Raw genomic sequence first — 18,431 nt, 5'->3', positions numbered from 1 at the left:
ATTGGGGAGCTATGCCTAGGAGTGATATTCCCTTAGAAGTCACTATTATTTGTTCTTCTAAGGCAGTGGTCCCCAAACTGTGCCCTTTAAGAGATTTTGGACTTCAGCTCCCAGAAGCCTCAGTCATCTTCTCTGAAGATGCCAGCCACAGATGCTGGCGAAATGTCAGGAAGAAACTCTTCTAGAACATGGCCACATAGCCCAAAAAACCTACAAAAAACCCTACCTCAGGGTCACCATATGTTGAAAATGACTTGAAGGCACACAACAACAAACCTTGTGGGATACCTGTTTAACACTTCTACCTATGCCTCCAATTGGACCACCATGAATTTAAGACTCATTATACATTAGTTTAAGGAAATATACTGCTGTGTGTTAATGCTGTATAGTAGGTTAATACTAGGAATCCTCACTGATAGAGTCATGGCTTCAGACATAGGTCGGGGGGGGGGGGAGCCTCAGGGGAGAAGCATTTGACTGAGATCTGAGAAAGAAAAAACTTACGCTTTTTTAATATCATTGTCAGAGGCATCCCGGGGAATCTCTAAAAGCTTATAATAGTCTGGCACAGCAGCCATTTGTCTGTCCTGTGTTCAGCAACCAGTAGCATAGAAGGGAAATGTGCAGCCACAAGGGGAACAATGTTTCTGGGAGTACAGCTGGCATCCACACAACTTGAGCTGCTTTGAGAGCTGATCATGGCCGCACTCTTGGGCTGTACTGCTTGTTACAGCACAGCAGGAGGTGGGCACTGTGGGCAGTGGGCCCTGTGGAAGAGGAAACAGAATGAGACACCATAATACCCAGGGACAAGGCAAACCTGTTTCCCAGCATCTACAACAGGGGTGCGCAAAGCGTGGCTAAATGCAACCCCCAAGCTTTTTTTTTTTTTGGTGCCCCCAACTGCACCCTAGAAGTAAAAAACTTTCTAATGGGTGTAGCACATTTTTGCCCCAGGTCCATTTTAGGACTAGAAGAGGTCTTTTAAAATATTAAACAAGAAGTGACTTCTGGTTACTTCCTGTTGTTAATAAATTTTTTTGCTGGACCTAAAATTGCCCAGGAGACCCTTACAACATAGCAAAAATTACCTCCACACCCTTAGAGGGAGATTTGGGGGCGTATATATATATATATATATATATATATATATATATATATATATATATATGGTACAGCCCTCCAGGTTCTCTGAGAGAGAAGCTGATGTTACCTCTTAGCCATCTGCAGTTGCCCACCTTGGCCTACAACCTCAGAATTCACCTCCATTTGCAGAATATTAGTACAGTATTAGCTTTACTTATACCCAGCCTTTCCCCCTGACCAGTTAAAATTCCCTGACTGACAAATTGCCTAACATTTTAAAATGAATACAGTATAGCTAAATGCAATATAGCTAAATGAATACAGTATAACTAATAGATACAAAGTGAACAGTTAGCAATAGAATTCAGATATAGCCCTGTAAAGTCTGTAGTCTGTAAAATCAGTATGTAGAGAGATCTTGTAGCACCTTTGCAGTTAGCAATAGAAACTTCATGACTTGTTTTCTGTAATGCGCTCTACATGGGGCTACCCTTGTGCCTAGTCCAGAAACTTCAACTAGTACAAAATATGGCAGCCAGGCTGGTCACTGGAAAAACTAGGAGTGACCGAATAACACCTGTCCTAAAATCTCTTCACCGTACAAGGTGTTGGTTATAACCTTTAAAGCCCTACATGGCTTGGGTCCAACCTATTTGAGGGATTGCCTACTCCCACATAATCCGCTCCGCACCCTCAGGTCCTCTGGGAGGAATCTATTGGAGCCTTTAAAAACCAGACTAACTGCTACCTCCCAGAGGGCCTTCTCTGCAATTGCTCCCAAACTATGGAACGGTCTGCCGGACGAGATCCGTCAAATTGCCAGCTTAGACAGCTTTAAAAAAGCTGTCAAGACAGATCTCTTCTGGCAGGCCTTTTCTGAATAGAAGTGTCCGGCCACAGAATGATTGCCCCTCACATCATGTATTAGACCACCACTCATTCCTCGTTATATTTTTATTGTGTTATTAATAGATATTTTTGACAGCCTGCATCCACCCCTTTCCCCAGAGGATTTGGAACAGGGCAGCCATACCGGCAGCCCAGGAGCCAGAGAAGAAAGGGGCTGCTCAGGCCCTTTTTCCCTGGCGTTATTCCCGCAACCGTTTGGTGGCTGTGGAAATGAGGCACGCCCACAGAAGGAGCTCCATTTTGGAGCTCTTTTGCGCGCTGTGACCAGGCCGCCCTAAGCAGCCTGGGGTGAAGATGTCACGCCCGTGGCCATGACATCATAATGGCGGTGCCCATGTGCACAGGGTGCCACCATTATCATGCCACCATTACTTGCTAGGGTTAGGGACCATGAGGTTGCTGCTCGGTCCCATAACCCTATCACGGTGTGATCATGGTGCTTTAGCGCCGTGTGTACCACGCCTTAATCTTTTAATTGTATCATGTTTAATCCTGTTTTGGGGGGGGAAATAATGTTGAATGTGGATATTTTAATGTGTTGTGAGCCACTTTGATTGTCTCAACACAGAAAAGTGGAATAAAAATAAAAGTTTTATTTATTATTTATAATTTAAAACATATAATTAAAAATGACAAAGCAGTCTGAGAACAGTCCGGTTAAAAGCAGCACCTTTTAAAAGCTCTTTTTAAAAAGAAAACATCAGTTCTTGAAAGACAGTCAGAATAAAAAAGTATTGGCCTTCCAATGGAAGAACAGCTAGATGGAGGCTATTTTTTCCTCCTGAGGAAGGCAGCTCCAATAAAACCAGTCTTGTGCCCTTACCAGACATGCCTCTGAATATGATGGGACTCCTGGTGAAAAGGGTCTCTTGTGAGGATTTCAGAGCCCAGATAAGCTCATATGGGAATCTAAGGTTGATCAAACAGCCTCAGCATTTCAAGCTCACTTCACAACTAGCATAGAGTCAGAGCACTCTCTCCACAACGCCAGTCCAAGGTAAATTTGTGTCTTGGGCTGCTGTCATACTGCAGAAATAAAGCAGTTTGACACGACTTTAACTTGCTTGACTCAGTGCTATGGAATTCTGCAAACAGTTTGCATACAAATTCATACCATGTGTAGTTTTGTGAACTATTTGGCCTTCCCTGTCCAAGAGCTCTGGTGCCCCACCAAACTACAAATCCCAAAATTCCACAGCATTGACCCATAGCAGTTAAAGTTGTCAAAATGCTTTATTTCTCCAGTTTGGCAGCAGCCTTAGGCCAAGCAGCAAATGCCTCTCTTGTCCAAGTCAAAGCCAGCCAAATTATTTTGGCAAGTGAAGCAGAACATTCCAAATTCTTTTCCCTCGATCTGGCAGTAAAACAACACAAAATAAAACACCAATAATAAGTAAATAAGTAACAGTTTGTTGCCCTTTCCTGACATTCCAAGTCTGCTGCCTGAACTAGCTATCTATGAGTAGGCCTGGCAAGGCTTTGATTTGCTTATTAAAACTATGGATGCGCAGGAAGATTTATGTAACTATCCAGTGTGGTATACAGTAGTTTGAAGGTTGGACTAGGATTTGAGGACACTAAGATTCAAATCCCTTCTCAGCCATGGAAACCCACTGGGTGACCTTGGGCAAATCACACTCACTCAGCCTCAAGGGAAGGAGAAGTAGAAGGCAAACCTCCTCTGAAGAAATCTTTACAAGAAAAACCAATAGTTTTCCATAAGTCAGAATCAACTTGAAGGCACACAATAACAACAGTTGTATATAATCAGTTTCAATCCTCCCTCAAAGTGGGGCTATCTGATCACCAGCCCTTTTACTGACATACAATCCAGAGCAATGCAGTCCAGAAGACCAGCCAGTTAATGTGCAGGACTGGCTGTTCTACAACAAAATAAAATGCAGTCAAGAAGGATAGTTCACTTTGGATTTGGGATATGCAAGCTGCATGGCCCAAATGTATCTCACTATATACATTCCACACAACATTTCTTTTGTAATAACTGAGGTAGTAAGTCTGTTTTGGTTTAGTATAAGGAACCTGTGTCACGGGATTTCTAAAAAAGAGCACACACTTGAAATGTTGTGTCAGAGCTACTTATCTGAGAAAATGTTTTTCACAGGCTGCTAGATTTCTACTGAATCTTCTTCACAGATCTGTTCTTGCAATGACCAATTCCACCTCAACTGTTTTATGCATATGCATTCATTATAGCCTCATGAAGTTTATAGAGTTATCCTATAACAGCCAAATGTTGTGTCAGAAGACCAATATTATCTGATAATGTATTTCTGAACATTTTGGAAATGGTTTTAAATTTGTTCAGTATCATTATTACATCCATAAACAAACTATATATTGAACAAACAGCTATTTGTGTTAAGGCTGCTATATAGGATCATTAGACAAATTGTACCAAACTCTTGTGTGTATGTTTGGAGAAGAGAGAGAGAGAGAGATGATAGTTCAGTTACTAGAGCCCTCAAGAGATAAAGCTGAGCAACCATCTCCCAAACATGTGGTCATAGTATTGACCAGATAATTTATTAGGGAGCTGTCCTTTAAAGGCCATCCCAATGTTTACAGAGTCATGACTTGTATCTATGGTGGACTTTCACAATAGCAGGTTAGTGAGTCCATTTCAGTTTTTATTCCAAGTCAGATGCCAAACCTTATCCACAAAATAGATTAGCCTTTGTGTTGCTCATTTAACAGTTCAGGCAACAACCCAAAGTGGATTCATGGCCTTACTGAAATGGAAATGCTCATCTGACAGTAATTCTCTCTAGTTTCTAATCAGGGTTCTTCTTGGCCTGTAGCAGAACAAGATCCATGGAGAGTTTGAGCTACACATTTATGAAAACTATAGTATGCACCATTTTAGAATGGAGTTTGTAGTTGCATCCTCATATTTAAAAAAAAACCACAAAAACATGCATGAAAAGAACTAGTCTATGAGAGAGGAAAGTGTCTAACAGAGATACTCTGTTCAGAGGGATCTAGTAGAACCTTTGGGACTGTGTAAGTTGTAGCATACGCTTTTGTAGACTTGGTCTACTTCCTCAGATGCAGATGAATGAAATGATGCCCAGGAAGGACTTTTAAAATTAGACTGTATGAATACTTATGGAAATACAAAACATGTAGGAATGGTGATGAGATGACAAGTTAAGTTTTAATTATGGTCATTGAGGGACAAAGGCCGAGGGGAAGATGTGCTTATGGCCAAGCTGGGTGGGTGGAATGTGGTGTGGACAGGATGGGAATCAGAAAGAAGCTATGTTAAACTGGCTAAGAGAGTCCAGTGTTATAATATGTGTAGTGTGCCAGAAAGCCATTGTCTTTATTCAACCCACTGTTAATCGACTGGAGTTTGTTAATATATTGTAATACAGCTGTTTCTCTTTCCAATCTCCCTTTGTATTTTTTGACCTGCTTTCCTGAGGTCAGAAATGATTGAAGTGTTATGCAACAGGCTTTTGTGTATTCACATTCATAATATCTGGTTTATATTCATTTATCTACTTTGAAATAGAGACTGGCCTGTTTACCCAATGAAGAGTGCTAAATGGCATTGTTGACAAAGAATGGCATATATCACATTAGAGGATGAGCATGTTTTTTTAACATGGAGGATGTTGTTGTTATCTGCCCTCAAGTCAACTTCAATTTGTGGTGACCCTGTGGATGAGACACCTCCTCTCTGCTTAGTTCCTGCAAGCCCATGCCTGTATCCCCCCTGATTGAGTCTATCCATCTGGCATGCTGTCTTCCAATCCTTCTTCTACCCTCCACCTTTCCTAGTATTGTTGTCTTTTCCAGTGATCCATGCCTTTTCATTATATGGCCAAGTACATCAGCCCCAGTTTGATCATCCTGACTTCTAAGGAGATCTCTGGCTTGATCTGTTCCAAGACCCATCTGTTTGTCTTTTTGACTGTCCACGGTATCCTAAGCACTCTTCTCCAGCACTACATGTCAGAAGAGTTGATTTTCTTTCTCTTTCACTGTCCAGCTCTCACATTCATACATGGTGATGGAGAATATGATGGCTTGGACAATTCTAACTTTTGTGCTCAGATGTAGATCCTTATTCTTCAGTAGTTTTTCTAGTTCTTCCCATTCCCAATCTTTTTTCTTATTTCTTGACTGCAATCATCTTTCCAAGCAATATTTGCTCCTAGGTATGGGAATTCTTTAACTATTTCAATTTCCTCATTGTCCAGATTGAATTTTAGTATCTCTCCTATGGTTGTGATTTTTGTTTTCTTTATGTTCAGTATTAATCCTGCCTTCACACTTTCATCTTTGAACTTCCTTAGTAACTGTTCCAAGCCTGTGATGTTTTCCTCCATTACTATGGTATCATCCACATACTTTAAGTTGATGTTATTCCTTCCTTCTATCATCATTCCACCTTCTTCTGATTCTAGCTCTGCTTTTCTTATGATGTTTTCTGCATATAAGTTGAACAACATGGAGGACAGGCATTAAAAATGCCTATATCCTGCTTGCAGTCTGAAACTGTGCAGGCCAGTCAGGTTTTATCCTACAGTTTTAAACCTGTTGACATAAACTTTAATTTTTGCTGTGTGAATAGGGAAAGAAGAATGGTGTATGTAATATAATGTAGGTGTAATATATGAAATTTATTTAACAGGTTCTAATATGAAACTATTGTTGTTGTCCTGCTAGGACATTTCATCTTACTCTTAACCATCAATCTCTGCTGCTAGCTGCCTGGCTGGCTGCCTGGGCTAATTAGACAATAATTAGCACCCTATCTCTACACAGCAACACCTAGATTTTCATGCTGACATTCATTATTGATCACTGCAATTAACTCCTAATTTGCTTGCTGACTTTGATGTGGGCAGCCTCCAAACAAGTTGTTCACCTTCTAATTAATTGCTTGCAGCTTGCAGTTGCAAAAATCAAGTTTCCATTTGCAAATATAATTCCTCTATTACTACATGTATGAATCCCAGTTCATTCGACAGGAAGGTGTCCAGGGAGGCCTGCCAATGAATCTGGAGTAAAAGAAGGAATTTGGCCATCAGTTCTGCTCGTCCCTGCTTTCTAAGGTTCTACTAAGATACATGGGGGTGGGAATATTATTCTATAAGGGGGAATGAGGAATGGGTCTTCTTGCTAGCTAGGTGGTGTTACTAGTCGTAAGGATGTAATAATGTTTGTTTATGCTGAGGGGTGAGATTTTAAGATCTCCATATCAGAGTTGAAGGTAGGGTCCTTCTAGCACACAACTACCAAACCTGAGCTTTCAGGATACCTTTTTTCTGGCTCTTACTGCTCCAACCAAACTTTCAGTTTCTATCAAGACTCACATGAATCCTTCTGACCCCAAGTTCTCTTGTGTTCTTTGTGATTTTCACCTCTTTATCTGTTTCCTGCTCCCCATCCTCATTTTGTATTCTTCAGGTTTCCTAGGTCCACCTCTGTGTGTGTTTACCTTAGCTCATCCAGAGATTGCCCGTGTTCTTTATTTCACCTGATGGCTAGCTGGGCACCTGATGTCTTGGGGGAGGCAAGAACTTACCAGCACCCCAAACCTGCTCCCTCCCCTGCTGACTAGCAGTTTCAGTAGTCAATGGAAACTTAGGGGTCATTGTGACATCAGAGCCTTATGCCTTTCTTTAAGTATGTGTGAGAGAAACCCACCCTGTGAGTTAACTCTTCATATTTGCTCAGTTATTGCACCTTCCTGTTGTTACCTGTAACCCTTTCATTGTTGCAATCCAGGTTTACTTTATATTTAACTTTCAGATTTTGCTGGAGCTTCTGGCTCAAATACATTGCTCTCCAAATGGCTTGTGGAGGATGTCCAAAAATATTTGGGCACTTAAAATTTCAGATCAATGGGAGGCCTATTTCCATAAAGTTACCTTGGTGTGTGGTTTCAGACTATAAAGGAACTAATTTATCCCAGCAAAAGGGATTGATTGTATCAATAATGAAAATTATTGAAATTCAGAAAATAGGACAGGGAGCATTCCTGTCTAATACAAGCTTGAAAAAAAGCCACACATCTCCAGGTTAAGAATTTCATTCTCCTAGCAATAGGGCTGGGAGTGTTAAAAATTGGTTCTGTATTTTGGGGGGCAGGGGGCTACCAGTAAGTACAGTAGCACAGGGATGTTTAGCAAATGGGGTAATGTATTTTGTACGTGTGTGTGGCTTAGTATATTTTGTGGACTGTTCTTGTAAGGTAAATGTGATATAGGGAAATGTAAAGTCAGTAATGCTCCAGGTAAATCAGTAAGATTCATAACAAACATCCATAGGCTCAGGCTGTTTTATACAAAAAATATTCTTAAATGTGATAATGTGGTTATTATACCAGAAGAAAAGGAGGAGTCATGGTATTCATAAATGCTCATAAACATCAGAAATGGAAGAGGAAAGGTGAGAGGTATTTTTCTGAAGCCACAGAAGCATACAATAATTACCCAACGTGGGTCCAATTAGGGAAGTCTCACGGAGGCTATCTTCTGCAAATATGCACTGGGTGCCTTGGAAATTAATAGTAATCAGCAAATCCATCAGGAAAGTTTAGGTGGTACAGTGCTTTATTTGAACCAGCAGAGGCTGGTAAGTTCCAAATCAGTGGGACAGTTCATGTGTTGCAGCTTCTGCTCAGAACTTTAAAGGAGCTACCCAAGCTCCCACAAATAGGATCAGCACCTTTCTCTACCTTGGATACGTGCTTTCAGGTTCAAACTAAACCCCAGAGTGAATTTGCCATTGGTTGCCTCTGCTTAGAACTGAATGTCTGGATAGCATGGCACCACCCTGCAGTGTCAAAGGTGTTTGTCGTATGCTCTTAAACTGTACCAGAAAAAGATAATTTTAGCCTAGTATTTCAGCCTCTATATTTGCCTCTCTTACAATTCAGACAGGGAGACTTATCTAGAACTGCAATTGCCAAGGTTCTGTGTTCATTATTCCACTTTGACCAGGTCTCCCAAGAGGGATGTGCCATCTGAATGGAGGCAGTAACCTTCAAGAGTCAAGATTGCTCTTATTTTTAAAAGCCAGGTGATTACGTGGCAAGGAAAGTCTGATTAAATTGTAAGTTAGCAAGAAAACTCAGCCACAGTTCTGTGACATAGTTAATATTTTATTTTGGGAAGTGACTACCTGATAGCTAAAGCAATTGTTATTTTAATTTCCCCCATACAAGAATGCTTTGCTAATATTCATCCCCTTCCTCTTCTTCTCCTTCTCCATCAATACTATCTGTCCCCACCTCTTCATAATCCTTCTCCAGGGCAGCCGTGTCTTCTCGTGCCTCAGAGAACTCCCCTTCTTCCATGCCTTCCCCTACGTACCAATGCACAAAGGCCCGTTTGGCATACATCAGATCAAACTTATGATCCAGGCGGGCCCAGGCCTCCGCAATGGCTGTGGTGTTGCTCAACATGCATACTGCTCGCTGCACCTTGGCTAGGTCTCCACCAGGAACCACAGTAGGGGGCTGATAATTAATTCCTACTTTGAAGCCTGTGGGGCACCAATCTACAAACTGAATGCTGCGCTTTGTTTTAATGGTGGCAATAGCAGCATTGACATCTTTGGGCACCACATCACCTCGGTATAAAAGACAGCAGGCCATGTATTTGCCATGACGGGGGTCACATTTCACCATCTGGTTAGCAGGTTCAAAACAAGCATTTGTGATCTCAGCCACTGAAAGTTGCTCATGATAAGCCTTCTCTGCAGAGATGACTGGAGAGTAAGTGGCCAGAGGGAAATGGATGCGAGGGTACGGCACTAGGTTAGTCTGGAATTCTGTTAGATCTACATTGAGGGCACCATCAAAACGTAAGGAGGCTGTGATGGAGGAGACAATCTGGCCAATCAGCCTGTTCAGGTTTGTATAAGTTGGACGCTCGATGTCCAGGTTCCTGCGGCAGATATCATAGATAGCTTCATTGTCCACCATGAAAGCACAGTCTGAGTGCTCAAGGGTGGTGTGTGTGGTGAGGATGGAGTTGTAGGGCTCCACTACAGCTGTGGAGATCTGTGGAGCTGGATAAATGGAGAATTCTAGCTTGGACTTCTTGCCATAGTCAACAGAGAGACGTTCCATCAGCAAAGAAGTGAACCCTGAGCCAGTGCCTCCCCCAAAGCTGTGGAAGATAAGGAATCCCTGGAGACCTGTGCACTGGTCAGCCTGTGAAATAAAGGAAACAAGCCAAAAATAGTTAGGTGAAGTCAAGGAACAGAGCGGGGTAGAATGATGGGAGGAAGTAAAACTAACTCAGGGAGGCCCACCAAGGAGGCTGCAATAGGAGTAAGTCCCATTGAATTACAGTGGGACTTACTTTTGTGTAAGTATAGTTAAGACTGTATTGTAAGTCTCTGTATTTAAGCATTACAATTTAACAGTCTCATTAATCTCCTAGATTGTGAACTTTTCCAAATTGGTCTAAAAAGGCTTGAATTCTCATAATAGACCTCTTGTTTCACTCTTTTTTGGTCTGTCTTTTGTAATGTCTTGGATCTGCAGTAGGGCTCTTCCAAAGGGTTTTAAAAAACAAAATGCATGGGTGTGGCTTGTTAAGACAATCCTATGATTTCAAAGGCAATTTTTCTCTACACAAACACCTTTTTTCTATTTTAGAGCTGGGGTGTTTTAAAGCAAAATTGCCATTTCAGTGATTCACTGATAAATTAAACATCTAAAAAAAGAGAGAGAGAGAAGAGATGGTGATGTTTTTGTTCCAATATGTTTCAGTTAAAAAGAAATCCACTTGAGGCTGGGAATGAAATATTGCAGTTAGTGCTGGGAATTAACAAAAAATAGTCCAGGACAGAAGAAATATTATTTGAATATATTTTAAAAACTGAAGAGTGCATCAACATATACCAGAACAACCCAATGCATCCACTGTCCAGAGGAGCCCTGTGAGAAGAGTCTGAAACACTTCTACTCCAGCAGAGCTGGAAGTACTCTAATACTTTGAAGAAGCTCTTGTCCCCATGATAAGTGTATCACAGTAGTAACAGACCAACTCTTGCATAAGCAGACACTGAAGCTGTCCAAGATTGCTGTTTGCTCAAGTAGTCTCTGAAAACCACTTGTACTTATCCCACCCTACTCCAGTGTCGTACACTGATGTAGTAACAACAGAACTGTGTGCATCTACATGGTAACATTAATCAACCAAGACGCTTCCCAGATCCCATACAGGCCATCTAGCCCTTGTTTCCCTTCTTGCCAAGCCCAATTACCAGCTTCCGGATCCTGTCCAACACCAAATCAATGATCTCCTTTCCAATTGTGTAGTGTCCACGAGCATAATTATTGGCAGCATCTTCCTTTCCAGTGATCAGCTGTTCTGGGTGGAAAAGCTGGCGATACGTTCCAGTCCGAACCTCATCTAGAGTATACAATATACAAAAGGCCAGATCATTCCCATTCTGAAAAACTCTTCTGTCACTTCCTGCTCTTCTAGTATTTGTCTTCTATATTGTGTTTGTGTGGATTTGTTTTTTGCATCTGCTCTACTGCCTGGCCAAACATTGCTAGGGATTTGGTTTCCATAGCTGATACTAGTACAAAGCCCTGGTCTGAGAACCTTTTTGTAAAATATAGAGGATCAAATTTGCCATCATAGATATACAGAACAGAGATACAGACATAAATCAAAATGAACATGCTTACCAGAGACATCAATGTTTTTAATTTGTTTATTGTGACATTATACACAAACATAGGATGTGTAGTTGTAGTTTTAAAAGTATTTGTGTGACAATACAAAATTTGTGGCAATCTGAAATTGATCCCATGAACCAAGCTAGACTTTTTTTCTACATCTTGCACTATTTTACCATATATTGTACAGCAGGTAACCAATCATTCTTCTCAGCTCTATAGAATTACAAGAACTGAGTCATAGTTTGCATTTTACTTCTAAAATTAGGAATACTATAGTGCAGGAGGATCTATGAATGACAGTATTTGGATGCTATATATATTAGTTCCAACAACTGTGCATGCACACAACATAATTTCAAGTTATGGCTCTGAGATCAGAGGCACTGGCATAAAGACAGTATACAACTGATACACAGACTTGTCTCTATACAGGAATACTCTGAGCTTGAGCATATATGTTACATGCTTCTAAATCTGCCAGAAATAGAGAACAGAAACATTAGGTTTGTAGTCTACAGTCCCCAGAATGTCAGTGGTCAAGCTGGCTGGAGGATTCTGGGAGATTTTAGTCTTTAAAAAGTAACTTTTCCAAGCATTAGCCAAAATGAAAAAGGTTCTGAGGACTGCCCCATTTTCCAGTCCTCAGAACCTACATGCCACACTTGCCCATTTTTTTCAAAACATCAAAGGCCACTTGGATTTCAAATAAAAGGGCTATTTTGAGATTGTTTGTTTTTAAAAAGTACAAACTACATCTTCATTCAGAAATGAATTTTAGGGTGGTATGCATAAACATAAAATAATAATAATAATAATAATAATAATAATAATAATAATAATAATAATACAGTGGAACCTCGCCTTACGCGGGGGATCCATTCCGGATCCCCCCCATGTAAGGCAAATTCTGCCTATGCTCGAGTCCCATTATAGTGAATGGAGCGCGTGGCAGCCACGCACACCATTCAATGTATTACAGCACAGCTTCCATGTAAACCAGAAGCCACGTATGGTGCGTCCACATAAGGAGCAGGCACGCTGTAGTAGTAGTAGTAGTAGTAGTAATAATAATAATAATAATAATAATAATAATAATTTATAGCCCGCTTCTCCCTGGAGGATCAAAATAAAACATAGTAAAATAATAACACAATCCCTAATCCACAATTTAAAATAGAACAGCATGAAAATCAGTTATTAAAATCGCAAAAAAAAATGACAGTAAAATTTACTCCCCATTGCAATGAGGAGAGTCAAGGAGGCATAGCTGTGGGACAGTGGTGAGGGCCCATGTATTAGTCTGGGAATGCCCACCGGAAGAGATCTGTCTTGATGGCTTTTTTAAAGGCCTCAAGAGATGTTATGTGATGGATCTCCTCCAGTAGGTCATTCCAAAGTTTAGGAGCGGCTGATGAGAAGGTCCTCTGGGTAACCATATTTAAAATTAATAAAATATTAAAACAAAAAGCATTTTAAAATGCAGTGAAACTGAGACAAATAAACTACGTAACCAGCTGAAAATATAAAATTAAAATTTCTGGGGAAATTTTATCATGACCTCAAACGGAATAGAGTGTTGACACCAAACACCCCTCTTTAGGGGAGCATTCAAAAGCTAGTGCACCACAGCACAGAGAGCTAACTTTGGCTACAGGTTATAAATGAAGCATTTAAGGATTATTTATTTATTTATTTATTTATACATACATACATACCTGTCTGTACACCTAGATCTCAGGGGCTCCTCTTACTATGTAACCCAAGTTAGCTAAATTTGGTCTGCAATTTTCCTATGTAAAAGTAGTCTTATGGTGCACTATGTATTTCATTTGAAGAAGTCTTCAATTTTACAAACTGAATGCTTTTTATACATCTTTCATGGGGGGGAGTGGGGAGGAGGCTCTAAGATGGCTTCTGGTTAGAAACTTGATGTCATTTGTTCCTTTTGTTCATTAATTGATTCATTTGAACGGATGCAGGCCAGCCCTATCATTAAGTAGGTTCATGTGGCCTGCCTCAGCAGCAGACTTGAGTGTTCCATCAAAGTGCAGAAAACTGTTAAATATTTGGTTTATTATTGTATTTTTTACTCCTATGGACAGTACCAAAATGTCTTGGGCCATACTGGGACATTCTTACTGTCAGTGTTCAGTAAGAATACAGTGGGATGTCTCTCAGGAATGGATCAGATTTTGCTTCTGATATATACTCACCAATCACTGTGGGCTCCAAATCCACAAAGACAGCCCGAGGCACATGCTTCCCTGCTCCAGTTTCACTGAAGAAAGTATTAAAGGAGTCATCCCCACCACCAATAGTTTTATCACTGGGCATTTGTCCATCTGGCTGAATGCCATGCTCCAGACAATACAGCTCCCAGCATGCATTGCCAATTTGAACACCAGCTTGGCCTACATGGATAGAAATGCACTCACGCTGGGGAGAGAAGGAAAAATCCATCAGTAGTGTGGAAGCCACAAGTCAGAGAATCTTACCAGAGTGAGAGTCAGGATCCCCCAGCTCTGTAAACAGCTGTGCCATGTAGTGAGTTGCCAGTATACATTTATTTTTAGACTAGAGGTGGTAACTGTAGGGGGTGAAGGGGCTACACCTGCTCCATTTTCCAGTCCTCAGAACCTACATGCCACACTTGCCCATTTTTTTCAAAATATCAAAGGCCACTTGGGTTTCAAAGAAAAGGACTATTTTGAGAATAAACACTCTCTCAACTTTGCCTTTAAATGGAAAATCACATCTTCTAGAGCCTTCTTGGGGTGTAAATCTGAAAATGGGGGCTGAATGTGATGCCCTAGGGTTCTATTTAGGGTTGCCATAAGTCAGGACCTCCAAATGTAGGACAAATGTAGGACCAAATTTTCAAATGTAGGACTTTTTTTAATGGAGGACACGCGAAAAAAATTGATGATTTTTTAAAAAAATGTTAATATAAATGCATGTTTCTTAGGCATGATCAAAATGGAGGACATTTTGGTATTATTCCTAGACAGATGGCAGAAATGTACTTCCCTTTTGGGCCAAACACCCCCCCCCCCATTCTAAAACACACACAACAGCACATTTGGGCATTTGGCATGGCTTTATTTAACATGGCTTCTTGCAAATTTCATAGAATCATAGAGTTGGAAGAGACGCAAGGGCCATCCAGTCCAACCCCCTGCCATCACTCTGGGGGCTCGTGGTGAAGGCTGCGTCGGTGGTGGCGGCTGCCGCAAGAACAGCCACATTGGTGGCAGCAGCAAGTAAGAGCAGCCGCAAGTCAGAGCGGCCAAAGGCGCAGCCACCGCGGCACCCTAACAAAACCCAGGGGGGCACCCGGGACAGAAGCAAAACCGGGCCGGGACCATGCAGAACGGTCCAAAAGTGGGAATGTCCCAACCCCTCCCCCCCCCGGGATATGGCAACCCTAGTTCTATTGGAAGCCTGCTCACAGATTCTGCTCATCCAAGATTGCTGTTGAGGACAAGAGGGTCTATACAGGTTTTCCAATTTGGGCTGAAGCTTTGCTTGAACAGCAATGTTCTTCTAACCTCTGGATTATTGTGGTGTTCCCTTTGGCTCTGAGTTCATGGCACAGCTCCCTGCAAAGGCTCAGACATGGTTCTGCCAGAGTCAACAAACCATATGACCTCTGGAAAAATGTGGAAGATGCTGTCATTCTTTCCATATTCCACTGAGATTTTTCTCATTTTGGCCCAGCTCTCTAATTTGTTAAAGTCATTTTGAATTCTGATCCTGTCTTCTGGCATATTACAACCCCTCCTAATTTGGTGCCATCTGCAAATTTTATAAGTATGCCCTCTGTTCCATCATTCACGTCATTGATAAAGATGTTGAATAGCACTGGGCCCAGGACAGAACCCTGTAGGACCCAGCTAGTCAAGTCTCTCTAAGATGAAGAGGAGCCATTGGTGAGAGCCCTTTGGGGTGAAGTTTTCAAAATTCTGTATGGCAACCTGTGTGGGATGTTATAGCCTTGGAGTTCCTGCACTGCCAGAAACTTTAATTAGATGATTTTTGAAGATTGAAGTTGAAGATGACTTCAAGTTGTTTTATGGTTCTACAAGCTTTCTCTTGCCTCAGTCCCACCTACAACACAGTCCCTCCCCTAATATCTGCATCCATTCTTCATGACCAATACATCTATTTTCAGTAGTAAGATTAAAGTAATATAGATTATTGGAGAGACGCCACAGGTCTATGTTTCTGTGGCATGTTTTTTCCTTTTATCTTATTTTATCACACTGATGTTTTTCCCCTTCCACCATAGAGCTCAAAACAGCATACATTAGTGTTTTCCTATCTTGCCATCCACTGATGTGAGTTTCTGCAGATGCTAAACCCAACTGTTTGCAATGGAGGTACATGCACACAGTCACACTACCATAAAAAGCAATGGGACTTGAGGTCCTGCACTTTTTGTTATCCGCAGAAGGGTCCGGAAGGGATCCCTCATGGCTAAGAAGGGACAACTATACAAGCACTTATTCTATTTTCTGGTTTGTGTGCTTGTTTGCTTGATTGCTTGCATGATTTATATCTGACCTTTCTCCCAATACTGGACACCATATCTAACAATATAAATTAAAATAGGTTAAATAATATGTAATATAATTTTTAAAAACATTAAACAACCATTTAAATAATACTAATTTAAAGCAATTAAAAACACAGTAACCAGAGTGAAAACTGGAGTGGGCTCCTCTACCTTTAATGGTTGTGTAGAAGAGGAAATTTTAACAGGTTGTGCTCATCATGCAACCAGGTAACAAGCAACACCTGCTGGAATTCCCTCTTGTTGTTGCTGCTGTGTACCTTCAAGTCATTTCTGGCTTACGGCAACCCTAAGGTGAACCTTTCATAGGTTTTTCTTGGCAGAATTTGTTCAGAGTGAGGTTGCTTCTAACCTTCCTCTGAGGCAGAGTGTGTGACTTGCTGAAGGTCATACACAAATATTGAAGGGTGAGGCTCTGTCTCCAGCTTTTACTTCAGTAACACTAGAATTCAACATATATTATACACTGAAACAATTGAACACATACATTGAACAACCTTCTCCCTCAACCTGGTTGAGTCAACCAATTAAAGTCTTAAGGGCTGTTTAAACAAGATCTTCGCCTGCCAGTGAAAAGAGAGCAGAGAGAGGACCCTATATTCACTTCCAAGCACAGTGAGGCTGTTTAAATTACATGGTGAACAGGATTGTTGGAGACACTGTTTTTATGCCATCCTTCTACAGCAATGTCAAGGTGGTGTACAGGTTTTAAAGGTTTATCTTCAGAACCATGTAGAGGTTTGACAATCTGGTTGAAGGCCATCCAGTGAATTTTATGCCTGGTTGGTAATCACACTAGCCACTCCCAATTCCATGCCTTTCAGAGATGTTGAACTCCAGTTTCTCTGTCTCCTTTAGCAAGCTATAACTGGGGAAATGCTTTGTCAATGGGCTTTAGGTTAGGGAAGGCTGGACTATACCACATGTCTTTTAAAAAATATAATTAAATTAGATGCACACACTCTCCAACATTTCACAAATGAAACTGAAACATGTGCAGCCAGGCAACATCTGAGTGTGGTCAAGATGGCAAGTTACTAATGAGGAAGAAGAAGACACAAGGTAGGAAATGCTACAGCAATTTGCTGTTGCCTGAGTGTATTGGGAAGGACAAGATTCCACCCTTTCTCCTCTACACTCCTTTCCCCCTGCTGCATTAATCAAGTGGAAACACCTTTTGTACTTTGAATTCAGTTTGCCATTGAAGTGGGCTGAGGACAGCAGGGGAATGTTGGAAAAGAAGAGAGAAACTGAGATATTTTAAAATCATTGGGGAAAATGGGACAACAGAAGATTGATCAGGACTACCTGCCAAATTGAGACAGCTGGAGGATATGGATAAGTATACATGATAAGATCCATGCCTAGAGTAGCCTATTTGCATAGCATGTGCACAACAAAAGCTGCACCAATTATTTAAATGACTATACCATCAATATTCCCCACTGTCTAGAACTATGGCTATGCCAAGGAGGAGGAGAACCAGTAGTAGTATAATACCAGGCCACACTGGGAAGCAGACACCACTCCTAGCAGCATCTACAGGTAATACTGATTTTCTTCTTTCCTATCTTTTCTGCACCTGGCAGATTTTGAGCTACAATTTAATACAGATCTAAGCCTATCTGCATTCTCAAAGAGGGGCACAAGGATTATATTGCATCATATTTTAAGAGAGGGAAATGTGATGACCTATGGCATGAGGGACTGAAGCTCCCTCCAGGGGACCTAATACATCCAGGGAGGCAAGACTCACCATCTTGCAAAAATGTCTTCAATCTGGCACTGATGAGCTCAGAGGTTGAAGGATGGGAACTGAAAGTTTTGTTTGCAGCAGATGGTTTTTATAGCATTCCAAACCCATCTCCAGGGCAGGAGAGAAACTTTGTTGTTAGAGACGGCCTGGCTAGTCTTTTTTTTTTTTTTTCTGAATGGTTTCTGGGTTACAGCTAGACTCAGCAAACATCCAATAATGAACAAGCAGAGCAAAGTTTCTAGGGGCCTTGGTTACACCAAACAATTTGTTACCAGTCTCTGACGTCCATGTGGGAGGGGGATATGGAGCAAATAAGAAGGTGCTTACTTTGTAAAGAAAACTTATTCAGCCAAGCTATATGGCAAAACCCTGCCCAGCCTTAATGGATATATTTGTTATTATCTATATTTATATATTGCCTC

General features: G+C 41.2%; 1 protein-coding gene across 2 annotated transcripts in view; it reads right to left on the bottom strand.

Moving 5' to 3' along the window:
• Positions 1-8,563: 8,563 nt before the first annotated feature.
• Positions 8,564-18,431, bottom strand: part of LOC149314068 (tubulin alpha-1D chain-like) — a 44,862-nt gene continuing 34,994 nt past the window's right edge. The window contains exons 1-4 of one of the 2 annotated variants that reach the window (XM_089520459.1): positions 18,010-18,115; positions 13,894-14,116; positions 11,254-11,402; positions 8,564-10,192 (exon numbers count right to left, since the gene is read on the bottom strand). In XM_089520459.1, coding sequence (XP_089376585.1) covers positions 9,209-10,192; positions 11,254-11,402; positions 13,894-14,116; positions 18,010-18,012 — 1,359 coding nt within the window. In that variant the 5' untranslated portion in view covers positions 18,013-18,115 and the 3' untranslated portion in view covers positions 8,564-9,208. Of the gene's footprint in view, positions 10,193-11,253; positions 11,403-13,893; positions 14,117-18,009; positions 18,116-18,431 lie in introns of those variants that run through there. The other variant, XM_089520458.1, reaches the window with a different exon arrangement.

Source organism: Sceloporus occidentalis, unplaced genomic scaffold, assembly GCF_023333645.1.
Source record: "Sceloporus occidentalis isolate IW3139 unplaced genomic scaffold, rSceOcc1.0.p SCAF_4, whole genome shotgun sequence".
NCBI classification, from domain to species: Eukaryota; Metazoa; Chordata; class Lepidosauria; order Squamata; family Phrynosomatidae; genus Sceloporus; species Sceloporus occidentalis.
The sequence above is the reverse complement of the archived record's forward strand: the minus strand, read 5'-3'. Positions and strand labels throughout refer to the sequence as shown.